At 43.8% G+C, this 26,530-nt stretch overlaps 1 protein-coding gene across 8 annotated transcripts in view; it reads right to left on the bottom strand.

The window, feature by feature from the left end:
• The window catches only part of Kcnu1 (potassium calcium-activated channel subfamily U member 1), an 88,041-nt gene that overhangs the window by 20,727 nt on the left and 40,784 nt on the right, over nucleotides 1-26,530 (bottom strand). For all 8 annotated transcript variants that reach the window (XM_059244405.1, XM_059244400.1, XM_059244404.1 and 5 more), the window contains 10 exons: nucleotides 24,912-24,994; nucleotides 23,238-23,307; nucleotides 22,306-22,458; nucleotides 19,012-19,124; nucleotides 18,374-18,442; nucleotides 16,422-16,511; nucleotides 16,212-16,309; nucleotides 10,849-10,954; nucleotides 5,115-5,214; nucleotides 1,515-1,739 (listed from right to left, as the gene is read on the bottom strand). In XM_059244405.1, the coding sequence (XP_059100388.1) occupies nucleotides 1,515-1,739; nucleotides 5,115-5,214; nucleotides 10,849-10,954; nucleotides 16,212-16,309; nucleotides 16,422-16,511; nucleotides 18,374-18,442; nucleotides 19,012-19,124; nucleotides 22,306-22,458; nucleotides 23,238-23,307; nucleotides 24,912-24,994 (1,107 nt within the window). The remainder of the gene's footprint in view (nucleotides 1-1,514; nucleotides 1,740-5,114; nucleotides 5,215-10,848; nucleotides 10,955-16,211; nucleotides 16,310-16,421; nucleotides 16,512-18,373; nucleotides 18,443-19,011; nucleotides 19,125-22,305; nucleotides 22,459-23,237; nucleotides 23,308-24,911; nucleotides 24,995-26,530) is intronic.

Below are 26,530 nucleotides of genomic sequence, written 5' to 3'. Positions count from 1 at the left end.
AGGTCAAACAAAAGTTCATTAACTCAACACTCAGTGGCTGCTCCAGCCCCGAGTTCCAAGGTCCTTCCACAATCCTATCCAAAACACCGTCAGCTCTGTCGCAGCAGTACCCCAGGAGAGGGCCTAACATGAATCACTCCTAACACTAGCTAAGGCTGGAGAGTTCTAGGCATGTTTCTCTCCTGTTGTGTAGAGTGGAGCAGCGGGTGAGGGACAGGGGACTTTATGGTGGCTTTTTAAAAGACAGCAAATCCAATTTGCTTTTTACAAAATCAATACTCAGCCAGGCGGTGGTGGCACATGCCTTTAATCCCAGGACTCGGGAGGCAGAGGCAGATGGGTATGTGTGAGTTCGAGGCCAGCCTGGTCTACAGAGTGAGTTCCAGGAAAGGCTCCTGTCTTGAAAAACAAAACAAAAAACCAAAACCAAAAACTAAAAATAAAAACACACAAAAAAAGAAAATCTACTCCTTATACACTGCCAGGATTATTTCATAAAAATTCAAATGCTCTGGTGCATTTCAGAGTGCATATAATGGGCTTTTCATCCAGGGAAATGGTGGCATAGCTTGGAGTAGTTAAATGTAAATATGAAAGTTAAATGTAAATAGAATGTCAGCTAGAATGCTGCACACTCACACTGTTTTCTGTCTTAGCCCATTCTTCTGCTTCTGTAACAGAATGCCACAGACTGGGTGATTTATGAAGAAAACAAATTCATGTCCCATAATTCTGTAGTCCAGGAAATCCCAGAGTGAAGGCCCACATCTTATGAGTGGGGGTACTGGGGACCACCTGGCAAGAGTGCACACACAGGACAGATCATGAGGCCAACTTTCACAGGAACCCACCCCAGAGTAGCTAGCCCCGTTCTCACGGTGACAGCATTAACACATTCAGGGGAGCAGAGTCCTCATGCTTGATCACTTCCTTTAGGTCCCAGCCCTCAGCACAGTCACAATGGAACAGTGGCATTCCAACCACAGGTCCCTTTCAACAGAGCAGACGGAACCTCCTCTCCGTGTCCTCCCTGTGAGGGCCCACGTGTGGCTGTGTTCCATGTAAGATGTGACCAGAAAAGACGAGAAAGTCAGAGCTCAAAGGCCCAGCCAGCACCAGCTTAGGTTTAACCAGAAAAGGAGAAGCAGATTGGCAAACATGGAAAAAATTCTCATTTGTACACAGCCCATAAAACATGCTGGTCTGAACACAAACTCAGGAGCCATGATGTCTGGATTTCAATCCTACTCTGTCCACTCACCTGTTCTGTGATCTTGGACAAGCTGCCTACTTGGAAACCTACTGTTCCCACACCTAAGGTTCAGCATTTTTATATCCTACCCCAGATGATCATTTAGAGGATTAAATGAAGTAACACAGGCAAGCTGTTTAGCTGGGTCTCTGTCACACAGTGGGTACCACATAACTGCCATATAACCATATAACTATAAATAGCACTACTATCATTACGAATACTAGTACTATTATCATCATTATCCTTGTGCAATGCTTACAGGCATAATGTATATCTGGGGAAAGTTCCGGAGGAATCGCCATTCTCTGTGGAAGTATTCCAGAGGCCCGATAAATACAATGTCCTTCAGCTCCTGCCGGGTGTAGTTGCTGGCTCTCAGGGGCATCACGAAGTTCCGAAGCCCCACCAGGGCTGAGTGGGCGTCTCCAAACACGCACGCTACAATGTGGTCCCGAAATTCATGTTTCGACTTGTCAGTTCGTTTCTATGGATACACGTGCCAGACTTAGGTCAATTTTACAAACAGGCAGGAGTTCTGTGTTGAGCCCCACCTCTTCCCCTCCTGACTCTCTAGATGTCTCCAGAGTAGTATTTTCATAGGCCAATAAAATCTTTCAACTGCTTATACAAAAATGGAACTTATATATAACTGGTACAGTTATGGCATATATTCTATATATACACATACACGAAGGAAGTACACACATACACACATGTGGAGGGTGTATACGTGTATACTTCTTACTCTTCTTTTTGTTAACTTTCAGTCTGGATGAATGAATTAAAATTCAGGTCAGTATCATTATTCAGAATATGAAAATGTGTCAAACAGAAAATTTTAAATTGTGTTTTTAGCTTTGCCAATACTATATGGTATGATTAAATAAAAAACTGAAATTTATCTCTTCAAGAGAGCCCTGAATATTACATAAGGTTGCACATCATGTTCTAGTATTCAGTGTGTTCTCTTACAGTTGCTGGAATCATTGAAATTGCCTTTTTATGTATCAAGAATGGCTGATTATTGGCAGGTTCATATGATTACATCTAATAAACTGAACTGATTTGATAAATTCTTTATCAAGTTGACGAAATTCATAGTGAAGTTAAAACCACTCGCTGCTCCTCTGAGGATCAGAGTTCGGTTCCCAGACACTTTGGATGGCTCACAACTGCCTGTAACTCCAGATCCAGGGCATCTGATGCCCTCTTCTGGCCTCCATGGGTACACACACACACACACACACACACACACACACACACACACACACACACAATCTTATTTTAAAGCTCCATGTGATACCAAACATTTAATACAGCTCATGCTATCATCATCAGGAAAGTTCACTGTATCTCTACACTGGAAACTAAACAGCACGTAAGAGACACATTAGATTAGGATTCTGCCACATTCACAGAGAGACACGAAAGCAGCAAAGATATTGAAAACAGAGAGTGATTTCCTTCAGAGAACTGCAGTGGGAGTGACAGAGCGCTTGGTGAGGAGGCACCAGGAGACTCAATTTTGTGCTCTGCCTCTATCTTAGCTGGATAAATCAGCAAACTGTTTTTACCTTCTATGGTCTTTAAATGTACAAAATAGTCAATCTTTCACGTGGAAATTGACTAACCTTGAAGGTCCACACGTGCCAATCAACTTCCATTTGTATTGAGCTCCGAGATTGTGTTTTTGTTTGTTTGTTTGGGAGTGGTTTCTTGTTTTGTTTTTTTATATTTTTTAAAATTTTATAAATTTATTTTATTATTTTGTGTGGGGGGGGTCTATTGCCTCCATGTATGACTGTGCACTATATGTGTGCCTTATACCCACAGAGGCCGGGAAAAGGGTACTGGATTCCCCTGGAACTAGAGTTATGGACAGTTATGAGACATTATATGGGTGCTGGGAGTCAAATTTGGGTCCTCTGGAGGAGCAGCCAGTGTTCTTAACTGCTGAACTGTTTTTCTAGCCTCTGTGTGTGTGTGTGTGTGTGTGTGTGTGTGTGTGTGTGTGTGTGTTGAGATAGGATCTCATGGTGTAGCCTTGGCTGTCCTAGAACTCATTATATAGACCAAGCTGGCCTCCAATTCACAGAGACCCACCTGCCTTTTGTCTCCTAAGTGCTGGGGTTAAAGATGTGTACCACTACACCCCACCCAAAGCTTTGAGAATTGAAAAGGAGGATACTTGAATGTTGGTAGAGACTGTTACATGTATTTAAATTTCACATGTGTGATCTCTATAGCCTACACACATGAAAATTAGAGTATTTCAAATGGACATACATAACAGTAAGAAGTAACACCTGACACTTCCACTTATTTGATGAAATCACTACGTACTGGGGAAGAGTCTCTTTCTGTAGGGATTGCCTTCTGTGGGATAGAAAACTACTTTTCTGCAGAGCTACCTAGAGACTGATATGGATGCTAATTAAATTATTAGGTGGTTGTCTGTTTAATCTGATCAGTTTTAACTGGAATAATGAAGCCCCTAAGTCAATCTCATGTAACATGCTGAAGTCTAGTAGCTGCTCGGCTGAGGTGAACTGAACAATCAGAAACAATGTCCATGGCAGACTGCATCCAGGAACACAGGTAGGAAATCCATTGTCTCCAACCAACTATGGCAAAACCTGTCTCGAAGTTGAGAGAGATGTGGTTTGACAGAGTGCCATCTGTTCAAAGTAACACCGAATGAGCGTGTCAACTTGACCCTTCTGCAAGCAGAACCGAGTTCAAAGGCTCTGAGTTTCTGAAATCTGGAATTTTCATTCCTGGGGACAAAAAATTCAAAACCCTAAACATTATAAAAACCAGAGCACCTACTAAACTCAACAAATGACTCCGCATTTGCTCTGAGCTACATACATTCTACTGCTAGTATTTTAAGGGAAGTACAAAGACTTGTTTGCATGCTTAACAGATATAATCTAACAGAACCCTCTCTCCACAGCCCTCCCTGCATCTCTTGGGTGTGTGGATCTGGGTCCAGCTTTTCTTAAGACCTGCTTCCCACTGGAAAAGCTGAACACACATCTGGCCTCCTGCTCAGCGGGTGACGTTTACTTGTCACGGGTAGAATTGAGGGAATAATTGTTTGATGGCTGATCTATCTTCCAGCTGCTATGACAGCACTGAGAAATGGATGATTCTGATCACACGAGTGGTCGTGCTTTATAAATGTTTGGAACATATTCTGTCAGGCATTGATACTGGCATTGAAGCACAAAGGTGGGGTGCAGGAGGGATGGTATATGCACTAAAATGCTTTTGAAAAGCAAGAAAATATTTATAGTTATTAAATCGTCATAGGAGGGGAAATTACTGGAGAGCAGAGGTGGGAACAGAACTATAGTGTCTACAAGGCTTGGTTAACAGATACTGTTTTTAGTTAATGTGTTAAATATAAGTATAGGAAAGTCAAATTTTAACCAATAAATTAGGGACATTTTTAAAATTTTAAAACAAAAGAATGCAAAGTTCTTGTAAATATGTTTATCTGACACCTTTTGATTTGTTAGGTTCCAGGAAAGCATTGTTGAAAATAATTTCAGATAAACTGTTCTAAGAAGGACCTCACGGGGGAAGTCACCTGCGTTTTAAATCCCAGCACGTTGCCCACAGTCTTTGTTACGAGCCACATGGCTCATGGCCTGCGAACATGTGCGTGTGCGTGTGCGTGCGCATGCGTGCGTGCGTGCGTGTGTGTGTGTGTGTGTGTGTGTGTGTGTGTGTGTGTCTAATGTATCTTTCGTTCCAAACTCATGGTTTCCAGAAGAACTTCCTGTGACTCACAGATCAGTCTTCCCGCTTCAGACCATTTCTGTTACCTGAGCTTTGAGGTGTGGTCACCTACCAGAACCACCTTGTCCAAGGGCGTTGATCTGCACCAGTGAAACATGCCACTGCTGTCCAGCTGGTCAGAGTCCTCCGGTGTGTCGCTTACCATGATGCCCCTGAGCAGAGAGAATGGAGAGTTGGCCTGAGAAAGTTTAGAGAACTAGTCTAACACTAAGGGCAGAGCCGGAGTTCATTGGCCAGGGTCAGTCACGTGGCTCCTGCTAACACTTAAGGGCGCTGGGGAGTACCGATGTCTTTCCAATGAGATACAAGTTCACCAGCAAACAACAGAACCCTCCAAGTACAAAAGCCAACATTTCCATCTCTGCCAGGGACCCTGAAGAACTTTGTCTTGTGTTTTACGGACGAAAGGTGATAGCTAAAAAATTATAAAGCCTGTACTTAAGGCTTACTTGAGGGCACTCATGCTCAGAATACCCAGCTCTCCTTTCCTCCCACATATGGACTGGTGGACACAGCAAGTTAGGTCCGAAGATCTGTGAGGAACGAGGTCTGAGGTAGAGAGAGGCCCCTGTGGGAATCTGCACTGCTGGAACCACACACAAGGCTGAATTCAGTGCCCAGAGAGGAGAGCAGAGCAGGGCAGGCCATGAATACAGCCCCGGGAACGGGGAGGCTGGACGGGGCGTCTGAGACCGACAGGTCAGTAAAGCTGTCACTCCCGATCCCACCACTACTCTAGTGGCCAGGATCACGGGAAGGAGCACGACCGTGACCGGATACAGTCACAGAGACAACTCAGGAAGCAGGAGAAGAATGTGCTCGGCAAGCTGCGGACATTAGAACAGAAAAGGGTTCAGGACCTTGACCTGGAGAGACCGACCGTGCTCCTCACCTTCCCACCTCCACCACTGCCAGCCAAGCGGAAGGACAGGAAGGACGCGGAGGAGGCTGAGTGTGGTAGAGGCTTAACTCGGTGCGCCAGGTGAGGCGAGGGGGAGCAACACCAGAAAGGGGGTACAGGAGCTTGACGCCTGAGGTCAGAAACGCTCACCACCTCCCCGACCCCACCACTTGCAGGGTGAACAAGGAGTCAGGAGCGAGGGAAGAGCATGGGGCACGCAGAACGCGCAGCAGCCTGCGGGATAGCAGAAGAGGCATTTCTACACCACTAAGAGCTACACCCGGTTAGTATTCTTACGCTCTGGGCTTCTATGAACATATCTTGCTTTAAAATTTGTAAACAAAGATGAACTAAATATCAACTTTAAGGACGTCTGTCCTCTCCCAGGTATAGTGGTGCACGCCTTTAATCCCAGCACTCGGGGGAGGCAGAAGCAGGCAGATCTCTGTGAGTTCAAGGCCAGCCTGGTCTACAAAGCAAGTTCCAGGACAGCTCAGACTGTTACACAGAAGAACCCTGTTTCAAAAAAAAAAAAAACCTCTCTGGAGCGGCAAGTGAGATAACTTCAGGAAACCCAGTGTGATACAAGATGGATGGATAAGAACACCTAGACCCTCCTCTTACACGTCTGCCTTGGACCATTTCCTCGTTCTTCACACGGAATAGAAAAATTAAGGACAATAGAAGAACGACCACTGAGTTACTTGTTTTCACAGCCATATTAAAGAATGGGGAAAGCCAGTGAAATAAAATGTCTAAAACTACACTTACGGATTTTTTGTGGCTCTGGCTTTGCCCATAGCAAGACAACCCTTTATCATAGAGAGGGCCTGGGAAAGAGTCCATGAAGGCCCAGTCATGGCTGCTTCTAATTATGCACGATCACATATGTTGTCTCTGTAAACATAGCTCTCCAGTGTAAATCACGCTTTCTAGCAACTTTCTAGCAGGTGTGTAACCACGGTGTATGCACTCATGCCCTTGTGTGCATAATACCAAAAGCCAAGCATGTGTTCTTGAGAGATCAGGGATGTCATTTCTCACAGCACTCTGGTTGGGATGGCTCTCTGATGCACAGAGGCACCACATTCCCCCTTGGCTTGTCCATATTGCCTTCTCCCCACCTCTTCAAACCCCTCCTCTCACGTGAGGCTTTCTGGAAAAGTCCCTGAGGCATCACCTCTTCCTATGACTTTCTGCTGGACCCTTCACTGTAGCACCCGAGGAGATGCTCCCTCATTTGGCCTTGGATGTACTCCTACATCCTGTTTATCCAGTGGAGTTGCTGACAGTGTGCCGTCTATAGCCAGAGAAGCATCAGGCACAATGCCTATGCAGCACAGACGGCTCTCTGCAAACACCTATCTACCAGCTGTTTTTAAAGAGTGAAAAACCCACAGCCCAATGGTATTCTGTAGCTTTTGACCCAAATGTCTGTGATGTCCCAGTCCCTTTCCTTCATCTAAGCCTTGGACCTTCCTCACTGATTATCTCATCTAGTTTCAGAAAAATCCTAGAGTAGAAGGCAAGAAAGTTCCCACGGCCTTGCATGTCTCTTAGAGATGGCATCTTTTGGCATCTGAGACATATGAAATCTGCCCCACCTTATTATCCATTTAGACTCATTTCATTTATTTTCCCAAGTGTATAATGAGTACTAACCCAGGCCTGATGACACCAGCCAGTAATCATGCTCCTTGGGATTCCTAAAGTGTAGGACTGCCATTCTAAGGCCAGCCGGGGAATTTAGTAAGACACTGTCTCAAAGAAAACGTTCCTTTAAAGGAGGCCAGGAATAGAGCTAAGTGGTAGAGTGTTTGTCTATCATCTGCAAGACCCTGGGTTCTATCCCCGATACCATGAAGGAGAAAATATATTACAACATGTCTTAGTTAGGGTTTCTATTGCTGCAATGAAACACCATGACCAAAGAGCAAGTTGGGGAGGAAAGGGTTTAGTTGGCATACACTTCAGCATTGCTGTTCATCACTGTAGGAAGTCAGGACAGGAACTCAGGCAGGACAGGAACCTGCAGGCAGGAGCTGATGCAGAAGCTATGGAGGTGTGCTGCTTACTGGCTTGCTTCCTATGGCTTGTTCAGCCTGCTTTCTTACAGAACCCAGGACCACTGGCCCAGGGATAGAACCACTCACGATGGGCTGGGCCCTCTGCTTAATGATCACTGAATAAGAAAATTGCCTTACAGCTGGATCCTAAGGAGGCATTTCCTCAGCTGAGGCTCCTTCCTCTGATGACTCTAGCTTGTGTCAAGTTGACACACAAAACTATCAAGTACACAACACTAAGGAACATTTAGTGAGAAGTATACTTGTGTGTTGTTTTCTTGTTATTATTATTCACCTGGCTAGAACTCCCTTACCCTGCCACAGCCCCATGGCTGGCAAACACCTTCCAGTTTTCTGTGATATCTGCTTTAGATTTGATGTGTGTGTGTGACCATGCATTGCCCTGTCATGGACTTCCTTCACACCACACATCCTTGAAGTAATCCATTTTCTCCCAGAGGGCAGGATTGCCTTCTTCATAAAATGTGAATCTCCCTGAGTGTGGTGGCGCACACCTTTGATTGCAGCACTTGGGAGGCAGAGGCAGGCAGAGCTCTATGAGTTTAGGGCCACTTTGATCTACAAACTGATTTCCAGGAGAGTCAAAGCTACTCAGTGAGACCCTATATCAGAAAAACCAAAACCAACCAAACAAAAAACCACAAGAAAGTGTGACCCTGTTCCAGTGTGGATATACACAGACATATGCCGCATTTTCTTGACCCTTCCATCTTTGATCATGGGCCCCTCGGCTTGCCTACTGTGAAGGACGATGCAAACAAAGGGCCAGTTTGTTTGTTTGTTGGTTGGTTGGTTTTTTTTTTTTTTTTTTTTGACACAGGGTTTCTCTGTGTAGCTTTGCACCTTTCCTGGAACTCACTCTGTAACCCAGGCTGGCCTCAAACTCACAGAGATCCGCCTGCCTCTGCCTCCCGAGTGCTGGGATTAAAGGTGTGCACCACCACCGCCCGGCTGGAATCTTTTTGAGATACTAATTTCATTCCCTTCAGCTAAATATTCAGAAACTGGATTATTGGATCACATGTTGTGGTGATTTGAAAGAAAATGGCTCCCAAAGGGAGTGGCCCTATTAGGAGGTGTGGCCTTGTTGGAGGAAGTGTGTCACTGTGGGGGCGGGCTTTGAGGTCTCTTTTCTCAAGCTTCACTCAGTCAACAGTCAGTTGACTTCCTGCTGCCTTCTGGTCAAGATGTAGCCAGCACCACGTCTGCTGCACGCTGCCATGCTCCCCATCATGGTGATAATGGACTGAACTTCTGAAACTGTAAAGCTACTGCCTCAATTAAATGTTTTCTTTGTAAGAGTTACCACGGTCATGGTGTCTCTTCACAGTAATAAAGGAAAACAAAAAAACCAAAAAACCCTAACTAAGACACATGTATATTTTAATTTTTTTGAGAAACTTTCATACTATTTTATATAAAGGTTATACTAGCAAAGTACGTGTACAGTTAATGTCATTCAATCATTTAAAAATCTGCCATGTTGGTCATATTATATAATGTCATCATAATAGCTTATGTTCCACTGATAATATATTTACCTTTAGGTGATCACAATTCTCAATCCTTAAGGGTCCTCCTAGATTATTATTCTTACTAAATCGAAATGTTGCCTACATATTACAGATATGTTTTCATTAAAATTAGGAATGACAAATATTTTAGATTGACTTGTTTTTTTAGAATCAACTAAACAAATCTTTCTCCACCTTGCTTTCTGGTTGGTACATTTTTTTTCTTTGTTCTTGAGACAGGGTCTCCTCACGTAGTCAGGTTGGCCTCACACTCACTGTATAGGCAAGGATGACCTTGAACTCTCAATCTTCCCCAGTCACTGGACAAGTATCTGCTGACATGTCCAGTTTTATGTGGTGTCAGAAACTAAGCCCAGGGTTTTGTGTATGCTAGAGCAATCTACCAACTCGGCCATGTCTTCATCCCCAGGTAGTCATTTTAATACACTGAAGAACTGGAGAGAAAAGAGCTGTGGAGGGAGAATTCTTTGGTCCCATTTTGCAGATTTAAAAACTTAAGCAATTTCAGCTGGGCATAGTGGCACACACCTTAACCACAGCACTGGAGAGGCAGAGGCAGGTGGATCTCTAGAGTCCAAGGCCAGCCTGGTCTACAGAGTGAGTTCCTGGACAACCAGAGCTACATAGGGAGACCTCGTCTCAAAAGAACAAAACAAACAACAACAACAAACAAAACAAAAAACCTTAGGCATTATCAATTTGTTACAAGTATGAGGGTGGATTAATAACAAAAAAGCTACTTGGGGCTAGCTAAAAATTAGCTCTTTCACTTACAGAGTACCTGAAAGATGACCTGAAAGAATTGTATTGCAAAATAAAAATTAAAAAAAAAAAGAAATACAATAAAAAAAACATGAAAAATCAAAAAAAAAAAAAAAGAAAATCGGGTGCACAAAATTATTAGTGATTGGCACAGAGATCTGAGCAGTGGTAGGAAAAAGTATGTGGTATGGGGCCAAAGTAGGGATGAATGTATTTTGTAAACAGCGATTCCATTGGTCTACAGAGGTGCCAATAAAGCAAGTGTTTTAATCTAAGTCAATTATTTTGTTGTTATTGTTTTTTGAGATAGGGTCTCTGTGTGTAGTTTTGGGAGCCTGTCCTAGAACTCGCTCTGTAGACCAGGCTGGCCTCGAACTCACAGAGATCTGCCTGGCTCTGCCTTCCAAGTGCTGGGACTAAAGGCATGGGCCATCACCACCCGGCTTAAGTAAAATTTTTAATGTCGAGTGACATAAGATGTCGCCATTCTGTGGTTCTTACCGGTTCTTAAGGCTTGCGATGGAGAGCGAGCTCTCCTGTTCTCTTGCAGAATCCTGACATTCTGAAATGCAGGAGGTGCTGCTTTTCACCACCACCATGGCTGGTCCTGCACGTACACAGAAACCTCAGTGAGTGGCATGTCATCTCTCACCTTCTTACCAGGGTCTTTTTAACCATTTCCACTGACTGAGTCATTTCCAGGCACCTGCCTAGGAAGAATCTGAAGATCCTTAGCTATTGCTAGTCTGAAAAGATGGTTATAGAAAAGTCTTTGGTTTCCGTCTATACCAGTGGTTCTCAACCTGCAACCCTTTAATACAGTTCCTCACGTTGCGGTGACCCCCAACTATAAAATTATTTTTGCTGCTACTTCATAACTGTGATTTTGCTGCTGTCATGAATCATAAATATCTGATATGCAGGATATCTGACATGCAACCCAAGGGATCGCAACCCACAGACTGAGGACCACTGCCCTATAGACTCAGACTGCACAGGCTGCAAATCCCCCTGGCAATATCTCTGAGTTACTTCTGCACCTTCTTATGTCTTCCGAGGGGCAGAGGCTGGAGTTCCCTTAGGACCTGGAAAGCCCAACTACACAAACCCTGGCCTTCCTGCACATGCTGGGCAGGTGCCAATTCACTGTTGTCAGGTGTCGTCACTAGTTGACATTTGATCTTCCCTTTGAGGGCACTTTTATTACTAATTTAGACTTTTTTTTTTTTGGGTTTTCGAGACAGGATTTTTCTGTGTAGTTTTGGTGCCTGTCCTGGATCTCACTCTGTAGAGGCTGGCCTTGAACTCACAGAGATCCCCTGGCTCTGCCCCGCCCTCCCCCCCCCCCCCCCAGTGCTGGGATTAAAGGTGTGTACCACCGCCACCCAGCTAATTTAGACTTTAAAAAAAATCTTCATCTTCCCAAAGTATGTCTCAAACTGCTTGGGAATTTCCACATATTGAAATAACTTAAAAACTAATAATTTTCTCTTCGGCAAAAATGAGAAGGAACACACCCTGACTTTTAAGGATGTTCATGAGGATATATGCAAGAGTATTTGAAATCGGTAGATTAAATGAGCAATATTGAGATGCTGTAGGATGGGGAAAAGTGACACATGAGACATCACTTCTTCCTGTACACAAGTTCTGCTACTCAGTAACACCAATCTCTTCCTGAAACTCAGTTCAAGTTTATCAGTTTATGTTACTTATCTTTCTGTCCATCTGCCTTTCTATGATGACAGTGTACAAGTAATAATTTTCTCATATTTTAGGACAGAAATGGTAGAATGACTTCATGTTTTCAAAGTAAATTGTTAATATCATGACCCAGTTTACTAGGGTTTTCCAGTGAGTACCTTAAGGAAGATTTCTATATAAACAACTGTGGTGGTTTGAATAAGAATGGCCCCCAGAAATTCATAGATTTGAATACTTGGTCACTAGGGAGTGGCACTATTAGGAGATGTGGCCTTGTTAGATTAGGTGTGACTTTGTTGGAGGAAGTGTGTCACTGGGGGTGGGCTTTGAAGTTTCAGAAGCTCAAGCCAGGCCCAGTGTCACTTTCTCTTCCTGCTGCCTGACAATCCAGATGTAGAACTCTCAGCTACCTCTCCAGCACCATGTCTGCCTGTGTGCCACCATGCTTCCCACCATGATGATAATGGACTAACCCTCTGAACTGTAAGCCAGCCCTAGTTAAATGTTTTCTTTTATAAGAGTTGCTGTGGTCATGGTGTCTCTTCACAGCATTGAAACTCTAACTAAGACAATTAAACTTCAAAAAAAGAGAAATAGATCCAAGACCTGTAAAGACTGAAAGACATTAAAGTCCTACCATTCATGGCCAACATTTTAGGATCTTTCTTTTTCTTCAATGAGAAATGGCTTTTTAAAGAGTTTCAAAAGAGAAAAATTGGGTTTCCTAAAATACATGCATAATGGTTGATATTGTCAACAGAATCTAGAATCACCTAAGAGACATGGCTGTAGACATACCTGTGAGGAATTATATAGTTTAGGCTAATTGAGAAGGGAAGGCCCACCGTAACTATGGGTGGCCACAATCTATGGGCTGGGGTTGTGGACTGACTGAAAAGGAGAAAGCAAGCTGAATGTGAGCATCCATCACCTCTGTTTCCTCACTACAAACGTGTCGCTAGCTGCCTCACCAGTTGGTCCCTCAGCCAAGACTTCCCCACCATGATGAACTGTATCCTCGAATGGTGACCCCAAATAAACCCACCCACCCACCCTTCCTCCCTCCCTTCCTTCCTTCTTCCCCCTCTCCCTTCCGTCTGTGTTTCAATTGCTTTTGTTACAGCAATAAGTTACTAACAGGGAAAACTGGTACCAAAAAGTTGAGTCGATGGTGGGATAAATCTGATTATGTGTGTTTTAGGCCTTTGGAATGGGTTTTTGGAAAGAATGTGTAAGTTTTTTAACTTCGGGCTAGAAAAGCCCTTGAATACTGCAATTATAGCTAAATGGGAACTTCTGGTGGGAGACCAGAAGACAAGAACGCAGAGAAATATAGACAGTGAAGCCTGGCTCATGTTTCAGAAGGAACAGGGCTCTATAAGGGATTAGAACAAAGGTCACTCATGCGATATTCTGGCAAATAATACAGCTGCATTCTCTGCCTGTGTCCTGAAAACTTGAGAGAAGTTGAATTTAAAGTAATGGACTAATTTGTTTGATAGAAGAAATGTCAAGAGCATTGAGTATTCAGGCTGTGAAACAGTTACTGCTCACGGCTCTCACGCAGGTCTACAATAGGCAAGAGTAGAACAGAATGATGTTAAAGATGAGCATTTTGCCAAGAAAAAGAGCTCCAGAAAATTAAAGTTGCAGCCATGGCATGTGCCAGCAAGGCTCTGTCACAGAAACCTTCTGCTCTGCACTCAGACAGTAGGAAAGCCTCAAAGATAAGACCCCTCAACGAAGGCTCCAATGTAGAAGAATGCTAATTCATTTGAAAAGTCAGAGGGTCTAAACTGAGAAGGCCACCCAGGGGATGCCCTGATCCTAGAAAACATCTAGGAAAGGGTTTCCCCAGGGGCGGCATACAGAAGCTGTAAACACTCTGGTCCTGCGTATGGTACTGGTTTTGTAGCAGGAAAGGTGCAAGATTGAGGCGGTCATGGAGTCGTGCACTGTGGCCGCAGAGAGCCCTGAGGCCAGGCAGTGTGTAGCAGGCTCAGAGTCCCTGCAAGCGTGCCCTGAAAGCTGCTGTGTGTGTGGGGCTGCCCAAAATACCCGCTCCTGTCAGGACTGCGTGGGACTCTCACGTGGAGACTTCCTTGACTCCTGTTACATGTTCTTTGAGGTTTTTTGTTGTTGTTAAGTGCTCATAAATTACTTTGTGTAAGTATTTATCTGTCCTCTCATCTACTGACCAGTTGGTAAATATATTCATGATAATTTTTAAACATAATTGCTTTATGTGTTGTTTTACGTCCTAAGACAGATCTAAATAACAAAACTCACAGCCCTTTGATTTAGAATCTTCTAAAAGTTATCAATCATTGCTGTTAACATATGCCTAATTTTAAGATACATGTATGTGTATGGGTTGACCTGTATGTATATATAAACATATGTATATATAAACATTCTAAGGTAAATTCTGACCACTAAACACAAGTTTTGATTGCTAAATATGAGGGTTTGTTTTTTGGTTTTTCGAGACAGGGTTTCTCTGTGTAGCCCAGGCTGGCCTCGAACTCAAGAGATCTGCCTGGCTCTGCCTCCCGAGTGTTGGGCATAAAGGCGTGCGCCACTACTGCCTGGGAGAGGATTTTTTTTTTTTCAAGGTCTTTATCTGTGTCAAGCTGAAATAAGATACAATACAAAAATTGGGGGAGGGGATGATCATTGGAGAAAAAAGAGATCGGGAGGTTGGAGAGAGCTCAGTGGCTAAGAGCTCATGCTGCTCTTCAGGGGATCTGAGTTTGGTTTCCAGGACTCACATTAGGTAGCTCACAACTACCTGTAATTCCAGCTCCTAGGGGATGTGACACTCTCTTCTGGCCTTCACAGGCCCCTCTGCACACACATGGCATATACTCATACAGACACAGACCCATGCACAAAAATAAAAGTTAAAACACATCTGGAAGTATTAACTTGTTTAAAGATATACCAAGACATCTTAAGACTTACAGGCAAGCCTAGTCTGTTTTATTATGTTATAAATACAATTTCTCTTGCATAGTATTTGGGAGACAATACCTCATCTTTGTGCTTTCAGGGTTAGCATGTTTAACTCATGTCCGGGCACCGCCTCCTGTGGGCTGGGACCTCCCACATCAACCAATAATTGAGACAGTGCCCCACAGACCTGCTGACAGGCCAATCTTATGGAGGTATTTCTCAGCCGCGATTCACTCCTCTCAGATGATTCTAGCTCAGGTCAAGTTGACATAAAACTAGCCAGCACACGGTGTTTCCCTTCATCTATAATTGTTTTGTGGAGAAAAAAGTGTCTCAAGAATTGCGTAGGTAAGCCGGGCGGTGGTGGCACACGCCTTTAATCCCAGCACTCGGGAGGCAGAGGCAGGCGGATCTCTGTGAGTTCAAGGCCAGCCTGGTCTCCAAAGCGAGTTCCAGGAAAGGTGCAAAGCTACACAGAGAAACCCTGTCTCGAAAAACCAAAAAAAAAAAAAAAAATTGTGTAGGTAAATAAAATAAAGGGAATAAATAAATAAATAAATAAGATAACAAAGTTTAATCTATAAAATGTATTTTTGCCAGGAAAGTCATATTTGGACTTGATCAAGTTTTTGTTTTAAGATACTGGGATGAAAGCACTAATGTTTTCCTGCACTGAAGTGGCAAGAGTTGCTAGCGAGCCACTGGGTTCGACTAGACAAAAGCCAGAGTGACTTTCTCACATCACCGCGTCAGAATAAACTCCCCACTGTTGACAAGGGGAAAACGCTCAAAGACCGGTCAGAAGGCACTAACTTCGTGGACAGTCTAGCTGTCAAACATGGGCTGGATTTTCAGGCCGAGGTTGGGAAAATCGGTGTGCTGTAGGGAAACAGCAGTGGCTGCGAGTCAGCGTGGCCGAGGTAGAGTTTGAGGGTGCTACTTAGTGGCCATGTGACCGATCACCAAATCTCTTCGGAGTTCATTCTCCTGGCCTGTAAAGGGAGTTGAACTGGGCAACCACAAAGGTACTGTTGTTTTTCAGCTTTAAAAGACCACTTATCGGGCCTTGGATGCCCAGCGGGAAGCACATGCCTTATCTTGGCCAAGTTCAAATGGTCCTCATCTTGTCAGTGATGGAAGCCTCTTTCCTCTCCTTGACCAGACCCCCAGCAAACGGGCTGAAGACAGAGATAATCTGTGATTACCTGTGAGCTCTTCCTGGCTCCTGGTTTTGCAGCCACATTTTTCAATTAGCTCAGGATTGTGTACATCTTTGTGACAGTGGGAACAGTAAAAGAAGGCCCTGGACAATGAGAATAAATGGAGAATGATTTAAGTGACAACTAAGTCTGTCTCCCATTAGGTTCTGTTTGCTTTCCTGTGTCCTCTTCATAATGAATTGCAAAGTGAAGTACCTTTTGACAGCTTGTGAGGATTCGGCAATGAAGAACCCGAGGGTGTCCTTATCCAGCCTCACCTGAGCCGGGGGGTTTAGTATAAGACTCCTGGAAATGGAAGAACCAAGGTAGTGAGTTTCCGCTATCATCTGCAGCAATATTTGATATTTCATGCTGTCCTTAACAAGGGATTCTCTAAGTTGATGTATTAAAGAATTAAGTCTATTTTATTTACTGCTAAACATGGTAGGGAAAGTGAATTTGCCTACATTTAATCTGTTGTGTGATTGCTACTAAAGAATGCTGAGGGGGGCGGAGAAGAGCTTGACTGCTGGGCAGAGTGGACGCTCCTCCCTTGGAACAGTCAGGACCCTGAGACTGACTGACTAATCCACCACGTGCTTGCTGCCTTGTTGCCTGAGGCAACCCTGACAAAGGAGGCATGAACAGCCTTATAGAAATGCTAGTAGTGCTCATCCCTGGACCCCCTAATAAAACAAAACTACATCTAATGAGGTCTGGGATATAGCTCAGTGGAGTAGCATTGGCCCCGCACACACCAGGCCCAGGGTTGGGTCTTCAGAAAATCAAAATATTCCAGATGAACATTCTCTGGTGGCAACGCAGCTCAGTGCCTGTCTGCCTGAGCAGCTGGGTCTCTGGGGGGACAATCAAACAACAAAAAAGGAACTGTCACAGCAGTGTAACGAATTATCAAGGTGGATTCCAACGTCCCTTTTCTCTTCCAATGGCTTATGTGCTCGAAAACTGTCATGAGATTTACCCAGGTCTTCCTTGATGCAGCACTGGGCCTCAGGTAACCGTGGTCCTCAGTTTCCCTCACTGCTCAGGTAACCATGGCCCTCAGTTTCCCTCACTGCTCCTGCTACCAGAATGTCCTGTCTTTAGTTTCGTTGATGCGTACATCCAGGGTGATGAAGCCCTTCACCTCCTAATGCCCCTCAGTTCTTTCATTTCTGATACTGTCCTCCTTTCCTTCTCTAAAAGTTACTTTTGGCCAGGTTTGGTGGCACATGCCTTTAATCCCAGCACTTGGGAGGCAGAGGCAGGTGGATCTCTCTGAGCTCAAGGCCCGCTTGGTCTGCAAAGCAAATTCCAGACCAGGCAAGTAAGAGTCTACTTCAAACAATGAAAAGAAATAAATACTACATAAACAAATTTACTTTTCTTCTGTTCACTTTAGGATGAAGTTAAGTCTTGATTCTGGCTAACTCTGTTGTCAAGATAGTTTAGAGTACATTGGGAGTGTGAGAGAATCCTTATGAATAGACATGGGCGTCTAAACAAAAGCACACTGTTTTGGTAGACAATGTAGGGCATTTGGTGAATATTTAACTGAGAATAGTAATGAGGAGTGTGATTAGTTTTGACTCTCGAATAATATGGATTTGTGGCCCCTAAATATTATCATTAGCAAGCACATGCCTAACGCATCTAGGGACTGTTGAACAGCTCCTTTTGTGAGGAAGAGAAGATCTCTGAGTTCATGTTAAACTTCTACTTATCTCTTCTTGATCTTTTGGCAAAGGTCAAGTGTAAATATCTAGTTATAAAGATACTGTCACAAAATATATAGGTACTTGGTCTGAAAAATTGAGAAGAGGCACAATAATAACAATAATACACCTGATTGTACTTGTAAGAACTTATAAACTTATTTTGTCTTGTTATTTTTTCTTTTTTCTTTTTTTAATTTGGGGTGGAATCTTGCTATGTAGCCCAGCCTGGCCTCAAACTATCAGTGATCCTCCTGCCTCAACCTCTCGGGTGTCGAGGTTACAAGTCAGTGCTACCATATCCAGTTATAAACTCATAACTTACAAGCTCTTGAGAAATGCCAGTGGTCTGATCAGACCCCCTCTCTCCTTCATCTACTCTATCAGCAACAGGTCTAACTCCCCAACAACACACACCAAAACCTTGGAATCCGTGAAACGCTTTATCAGTACCGACAATTGTGGAAGACGGACTTGTGCTGGATGGCTATCAGCATGAGATGCAGCTTCACAAAGCAAAGCCTGGGGGAGAAAGCGAAGGAGTCAGGAGGAGAGACACAAGCAGGAGGCTGGTCTACATGAACAGAACCGATCCTTTACGCTCTGTGCTGAGAAGATGAACTCCGCTCAACAGAGAAAGAAACGCCTCAATATAGGTCAACACTTAAAACTGAATCCACCCAACACGAACTTTAGCAGAATGCCAACGGGGATGGAGGTGAGCCTGTCCCACGTGCCCTGAAAAGTGCTAGGATCTAAAGCTGCAGTTCTCACTCTGTGGGTCACGACCCCTCTACAGGTCAAATAGCAGATATCCCGTATATCAGATATCTATATTATGAGTCATAGCAGTAGCAAAAGTACAGTTATGAAGTAGCAACCAAAACAATGTTATGGCTGCGGGCGAGCACAACATGAGGAACTGTATTAAAGAGTCGCACGCAGCGTTAGGAAGGGTGAGACCCGCTGATCCAGAGGCTCTGAACTAACTGCTCTTCCATCTCCTGGGTTTGTACTGGAGCCTTCCTCCATCAACAGTGTGGGATGAGGGCATTGCAGGGAGAATCGGGGAAGGGCTTCATGTAACATACCGGCAGACCTCGGGAAATGTCATCCCGGTGAAGGCGTCAGAGAGGCGCTGGGTCAGAATTTTGTTCTTCAAGCTATTCAAGAAATATTTTTGCCAGGAATGTTTAGGAAAAACCTAGAAAATACAATCATACCATATAGAGAGTTACATATAGACACGTACATATACAAACATTAACATGTACAGCGTATTAATAAGGGAAACTGACGCTCTAACAGGCTGCATAGACCGCTAAGTACCAAATCAGTCTCCACTGCATGTACGTCACAGAGAGGAGCTACAGCCTAGTGTTCAGGTGGAACAATGTTAAAGCAGGAACTGAGACTCATCTGTTTTCAGTGGAGTCCAAGATGATGTGGGCCCTCAACATCAGTTTCTCCCCAGAAGGCACTGTGAAAGAATTCCGGGAAAGAAGCTGTGTCTGCAAAGGCTGGTTGACTAATTAAAACTCCAGTGCCCGTGGAGAGTTTGGAAGGTTGCAGGTCCAGAGCCTAATTACAATTTTTCACAAGCCTCCTAAAGAGCTATGCCTTACCTACCTCTGTCTGACCTAACTTCCTGATAAATAAATAAGAACCTTTGGAATATATTAACTTAATAAAGCCCTCCTTAATAAATTCTCCACCAATCAAAGGACTCAGAATGCAATCAGAAGCAGAGTCCTATAGCTGAGATTTCTCTGCCTGGCTGTAACCGCCTTCAGGCGTATCTACTGATGTCTTTTTAAAATGTCTTGATTTGTGACTTTCTTTGTTCTATTACTATAAAAACTCCATAAAACCACTTCCATATGGGAACATGAGATTCGTGGTAAAATAAATCTGTGTTCCTAATCCCTAGTTACTCAAATTTGGCTCCAGAATAAGCTAGCTTGTTCCCTTGGAGGTAAGAGCTACATTTTTAAGTTAAAACAGAATCAAGTTTCCTTGTCGGGATTGAAATAGTTTTCTCTGGCTCACTGCTAACTTTAGCACAGCAGCCTTACTGTTTTTTGAGACACTAACCGTAACCCGGGAGGGACCATGTGGAATCTAAGCTGTCATTCTCTGGATATGATGGCTTAGGACCGACTTTGATTAATCTTACTTTTGACTGAAAAATCGCATACCACAAAGAAAAGAATATCTGTGGCTCCTACTGAAAATGAGAACCCTTCACAGGTTCATAGAAATCAAAGATGATGTTGATCAGGATTGATAATAATGCCAACCCTAAGGCCAGCAGAAGGTCTCTAGAGAAATGAGACAGATGAAAGGTGGCTTTTCTCTGGAGTTACAATGGAACCCAGGACCTTGCACACGCAACATCCTGCCCCTAAGACACATCCCAGCTCTAGAATATACATTCTTAACAAGGCTGAATGCCACCTAGGGGAGGTCACTGGAAACTTCTCTTGGGATTTTGTATAAGGCAGCTCCTCATCTCCTCTCCTGCCCTACAATGAACCTTACAGTACTACCTCCACAAAGGAGAACATATGCCGGAACCATGGATGAAGACGGAAATCGCTAGTCTCTAGAGCAACTCTTGCTACGGAGATACACGGGACCTCAGATATTTCTCCTCAAACCATTTAGTGGTTTGAAAAGTGCCCCGCTAAAACTGGCCACCTCTTCCTGATAATTTGGCACCCTCCCCTAGTCCTTTCCTCCATACTGAGATCAAATGAATCTCCTGTGCGTTCTCAGTCTCAGACTGTCACAAGGAGAGCACGCGGCCATCAACGCCTCAACTACTAAAGAAACTGACCAAGTGTTTCCAGCCTGAATTATTTAGGTTTTAAAAGGATACACCTGTTGATGGAGATGAGCTCCTTAAAGCTCAGAAAAGACAGTACGAGGACAAAATGCATTTAGGCCAGAACAATCTGGGGACTCACACAATCCAGCTGGGTAAATTTCATCAAGATTGAAGCATAAGGTAACCAACCCTCTAGGCCTAGAGGCGACAGGAAATGTTCTTCCGGCTACAACATCTCACAATACAATTAATAAAGGAAACAAACACTGTATATAGGATCTTCATTTCATTTATGTTCTCCAGTCATGGATGTTGAAGTCACAACAATCAAAGAAGACACTGAAAGCCTGTCACTTTCTCTACACACTACACAAGTCATCCAGAGCCATACACAGTCACCGCCAAGTGATGGCCAGATCCTGGTCATATCCAGGCTCACTCACTCCCGACTACCCAAGGCTCACTTCTTTTGTTCTATGTATTACATCTTCTTATTCTCAGAAAGAATCACTGCAGAACTGTGTTTCTGCTGGAGTTAGCGTCCTGGAAATCTGAGCATCTCTCTACACTCTTGCTTTTCCTTAATAACACGGAGGAAGATGTAGAAGAAGCAAATGGAGTCCAGAGAGGCCAAGAGGAGCATGATTAAGTCCAGAGAGGCCAAGAGGAGCACCAGCGCACGAAGCAGTAAACGCAGGGTGAGAATGAGATGGGCAGTGAGGCCGTTCTTTGCAGGAGCTTTGGGAAAGGACAACAGAGCCTGCCCCCGGACCCCAGGGACATCTCAGGGAAGCCGCTGGACGGCCACCAGTGGGTACAAAACAGTGATCCCCTTTTGTCCCTCATTTTGTCCCACACAAGGGATCTAAGGTCTAAGGTGGGAAGTGGTGAGTGGATACCCAACGTCAGAGCCGGGAAGACTGAACCAGATGGCTCTGGCTCCTGGAGTGCTGCTCACCAGCTGACTCTACACACAACCTGGTTCCTAAGCTTTTCCACACCCTGCTGGTTACTTCCTGAAAACATCACTGAGAGGCAGCGTGTGACCACTATTTGATTTATGATCACTATTCCTGTTACTGGGTGGATCTGTCCTAAAGTAATCTAGAAATTAATTAGATTTTAGTTATTACTCATATCATTTCTATTTGATTAATATAATAATTATACTAATCATTTTATATTTTATTTACATTTAAATATTTCTCTGTTAAGACTAAAGCTGTTTACATTTTGACTCTCAATAACTCAAAGTACTTCTTAATTTATGAAACTATTTACATTTACAGCATCCTGGGATGTAGGTAGGAAGCAGACTAATATCCTCTGTTTTGCAGCTCGATGCTATAAATGTTTTAACAATGACTTCTTCAAGGCCAGGGAAACACCTGGAACTTGAATCCAGATCTTTCGATCCTTCCCTTCCCAAGAGACAAATCCTATTTCTTGGAGACTTCTTGCATTCTTCAATTTTTTTATTTTTCTTTCAACTTCGGATTCTACTGGGTGGGATGTGGAGAAAGAGCCAAGACTGAATATCACTTTGTAAAGTTACCTTTTGGTTCTGTTCGATAAACAGAGTCGTAAGAAAGGTGCACAGGCCTGGCACCAAGCAGCCTTGAGCGATAAATCCAAGCTTGAGTTCTGCGAAGCAGATAATATTGTCTCCGGCGCTCCAGTTCCAGGTGGGGATTTTTGACAGGAAAGCCTGTTTCACGGGAGAAAGGAAGTCGGGCGTTAAGAACACAGACACCGGGTTGGAGAGATGGCTCAAAGGTTAAGAGCACTGACTGCTCTTCCGGAGGTCCTGAGTTCAATTCCCAGCAACCACATGGTGGCTCACAACCATCTGTAATGAGATCTGGTGCCCTCTTCTGGTCATACATGCTGTATACAAAATAAATAAATAAATCTTTTAAAAAAAAAAAAAAAAAGAACACAGACACCAGCCGGGCGGTGGTGGTGCACGCCTTAAATCCCAACACTCGGGAGGCAGAGCCAGGTGGATCTCTGTGAGTTCGAGGCCAGCCTGGGCTACCAAGTGAGTTCCAGGAAAGGCGCAAAGCTACACAGAGAAACACTGTCTCGAAAAACCAAAAAAAAAAAAAAAAAAAAAAAAAAAAGAATGCAGACACCACAAGAAACCTCTCCTGGGTGCACACTTTCTTTAAGTAGTTTTCTCTTCACTCTTGAGAATAAAGGTAGCACCAAGGTCGATGGACTCAACAGACCACAGCCTGCATTTGACAGGGTCTGTCCACCTCCAGTGCTGCTACAAACAAACAAACAAACAAACAAGCTGAACTTGTAACGGTCGGGTCAAAGGGCCGAATTCTAATTCTGGTCCTTGCTGGTGTCCCTAAGTGAGCCGCCATTTTAAAGAGACTCCAAATCTCATCTATTGCTGACATTTATTTTTAATCTGTAGATCCATGAGGATACCTAAAGATGAGAAAACCAAGTGTGCTCACTCAACGGCCACGATACCTTGTTGTGGGACTGCAGGATCTGAATGATGATTCTGGTCTGTGAATTGTAGTTCTTGATAGAGAGCACCCTGAAAAAACAACAATATGCTCAACAGTCATGGGTCATATTGGCTTTGTAACATAATCCGATTCAGAGTTCAATTTCCTGTGAATAAGTGTGGGAGGGACTCAGTACATTACAAAACTGTTAGCTTGTTTCTACGTTCTATGTCAATAGTTATTTTTCATATACATATTTTCACTTTATGTATATGAGTGTTCCACTCAAACATATGTACGTGTACCACAGGGCCAGAAGAAGGTGTCTGAGTCCCTGGAACGGGAATTGCAGGAACTGAACTTGAGTCCTGTGAAAGAGCAGTGAGCCACTATACTGTTTTCTGAAACGTATTGACAATGATGTGACCAGAAAGGCAACACTGCTTAGGAGACCAAGTAACAAATCCATGGGAAGGTCAGGATCTAGTATTCGAAAACTGGAATCCATTGACAGGAAGAAATAAACAGTTTCACATACCTTAGCCTTGCCCCTGATGGCTTGAAGTGGCTAATAGAATGTTTTATTTTACAGGTTAAGAGCCTAAACTATATCTTCTGTTCAATGTACCATACATGATGTCATTTCTCAACTATTTCTTGCTCTGTGTAGAGTCATCTTCAACCACACATATTTATTTTGCTCTAGGAACAGAGCCACCAAAATCCTATTTTGAGTTTCTGTCACAAGGCAAGTTCCTGCTCACAGATACTCGACAGTTGAAGTTGGGAACACTGACTCCCTTCACCCTGAGAACCCTTGCCAGTGTGCACAAACACATCACACTCAACCGTGTGTCCTCTTTCCCTAGAACTACCAAAGAGGAATTCCAATAAATAAAGAATACAACTAGGATTTGTGGAATATTCCTTTATACTGTGGGAATATATGTCACTGTGATTGGGTTAATAAAGAAGCTGACTGGCCAATAGCTGGACAGGTAGAGGTTAGGTGGGACTTACAGACAAAAAGAGAGCGAGAAGAAGGGGAGGAGTCAGAGAATTGCGAAGAGATGCGGAGAGAAGGAGATAAACTTGCCGTACTGAGAAAAGGTACCAAGCCATCAGGTAGAGCGTAGATAAGAAATATGGGTTAATTTAAAATGTAAGAGTTAGCTAGCAACAAGCCTGAGTTATTGGCAGAGCATTTATAATTAATAAGTTTCTGTGTGACTACAAGGATTCACAAATGGCATCTTTGTTTTTGAACTGAGGAGGATCTTACTCAGAATGACACTATCTAAATACTAATCTGGAGTTACAGCTGGGAATGCAGCTCAGTTGGTAGAGTTAACACATGATGTCCTGGGTTTGATCCTTACCACCATAAAAAGGGGGAGAGGGTGTTTGTATGCTTGCTTTTAAAATGTTTCCTTATCTATAGGAAACATCAGGGGACATGATGGAGAAGGTCATACCCATTAGGATGTTCTACTTTCGCTTCCCTTTGCATTCACTGTTTTGGGGTGCATGGGGGACAAAAAGCAGGCAGAAACCTGGCATATGATGAACCCAGTGAATTAGAGATGCATCTCCCCTCATTTAGTGCTGTGTGATAGGCTTGGTTTTAGCGTATAAAGAAGAGCACTGTCCTTGGAGCATACAAGAATAAAACAGAGGCACGCCAGCGTCTCACCTCATGATGTTTGAAATGTCTTCGGCATGCAAGTCGCTGCACAGAGAGTTGGCTAGAATCAGGCAGGCTTCTGCAGACTCCACCTGTTCTTCAGATCAAACAGCGGCCGTCAGCTTAACGACAAAGGGCAATACTCTAGCATTCCCTCTTGGAAACTGTTTTACGGTTTCCTCAAACTACCGCCAACAAGAAGAGCACATGTAGGAAGGAGTCACGAACCACACGTCTTCATATCAAGACCACCGTCCTACAAATGCTCCCAAGGCTCTGAGGGCTGCAGCTGATGGACCAGGGCACAGGGTCTCTTACAGAAACTGAAAATTGCTTTACAATGGGTACAGTTTCAAGCTGTACTCTCCTATACTATATATCACCATTATTCACGTCTGCTGATGAGCAATAAGACCTTTTCCAGGGCTGGAGAGATGGCTCAGAGGTTAAGAGCACTGCTTGTTCTTTCAAAGGTCCTGAGTTCAATTCCCAGCAACCACATGGTGGCTCACAACCATCTGTAATGAGATCTGGTGCCCTCTTCTGGCTTGCAGGGATATGTGCAGGCAGAACACTGTATACATAATAAATAAATAAATAAATCTTAAAAAAAAAAAAAAAAGACCTTTTCCAGCAACTGCCAGCACATTTATCCACCTTAAGGACACCAAACAATGGCAGAATTGTTCACAATGAAGAGTCACTCAACATTTGGGATCTAAACTTTAAAGTGCCAGAAAATTATTGAAATTACTCCTACAGTAACAAATTATAAGACAAAAAGATTATGCTGAGTCTGTCATTTTCTGCTTGGGAGTCTTTGCATTAGCTCTATAGACCAGTGGTTCTCAACTTTCCTAATGCTGTGACCCTTTAATACCGTTCCTCATGGCGTGGTGACCTCTAACTATAAAATTATTTTCATTGCTATTTCATAACTGTAATTTTGCTACTGTTATGAATCACAATGTAAATATCTGTGTTTTCCAATGGTCTTAGGCAATCCTTGTGAAAGGTCATTTGTGCATGGATCACCCAGTGAAGGAGAAATAGATGAGATCTACATAAGCAAACTGGGGGTGAAGGGGGTAATGGAGGGCAAGGGATGGGGGATGAGAACATAGGGGAACGGGAGGTTCTAGCTGGAAGAGGGACAGAGTGGGAGAGCAAGGAAAGAGATACCATGATAAATGAAGACATCATGGGAATAGGGAGAAACAGAGTGCTAGGGAAGTTCCCAGGAATCCACAAGGATGACCCCACCTTAGACTACTGGCAATAGTCGAGAGGGTGCCTGAAATGGCCTACTCTGGTGATCAGATGGCTGAATACCCTAACTCATAGAGCCCTCATCCAGTGACTGATGGAAGCAGATGCAGAGATCCACAACCGGGCGCCAGGCCGAGCTCCAGGAGTCCAATCAATGAGAGAGAGGAGGAATTCTATGAGCAAGGGACATCAAGATCAAGATGGGAAAATGTACAGAGATGACCAGCCAAACTAGTGGAAACGCATGAACTGTGGACCAATAGCTGTGGAGCGCCCATGGTACTGGACTAGGCCCTCTGGATAGGCGAAACAGTTGTTTAGCTTGAACTGTTTAGGGGGCCCCCAGGCAGTGGAATCAG

The sequence above is a fragment of the Peromyscus eremicus genome, chromosome 17 (assembly GCF_949786415.1).
Source record: "Peromyscus eremicus chromosome 17, PerEre_H2_v1, whole genome shotgun sequence".
NCBI lineage: Eukaryota > Metazoa > Chordata > Mammalia > Rodentia > Cricetidae > Peromyscus > Peromyscus eremicus.
The sequence above is the reverse complement of the archived record's forward strand: the minus strand, read 5'-3'. Positions and strand labels throughout refer to the sequence as shown.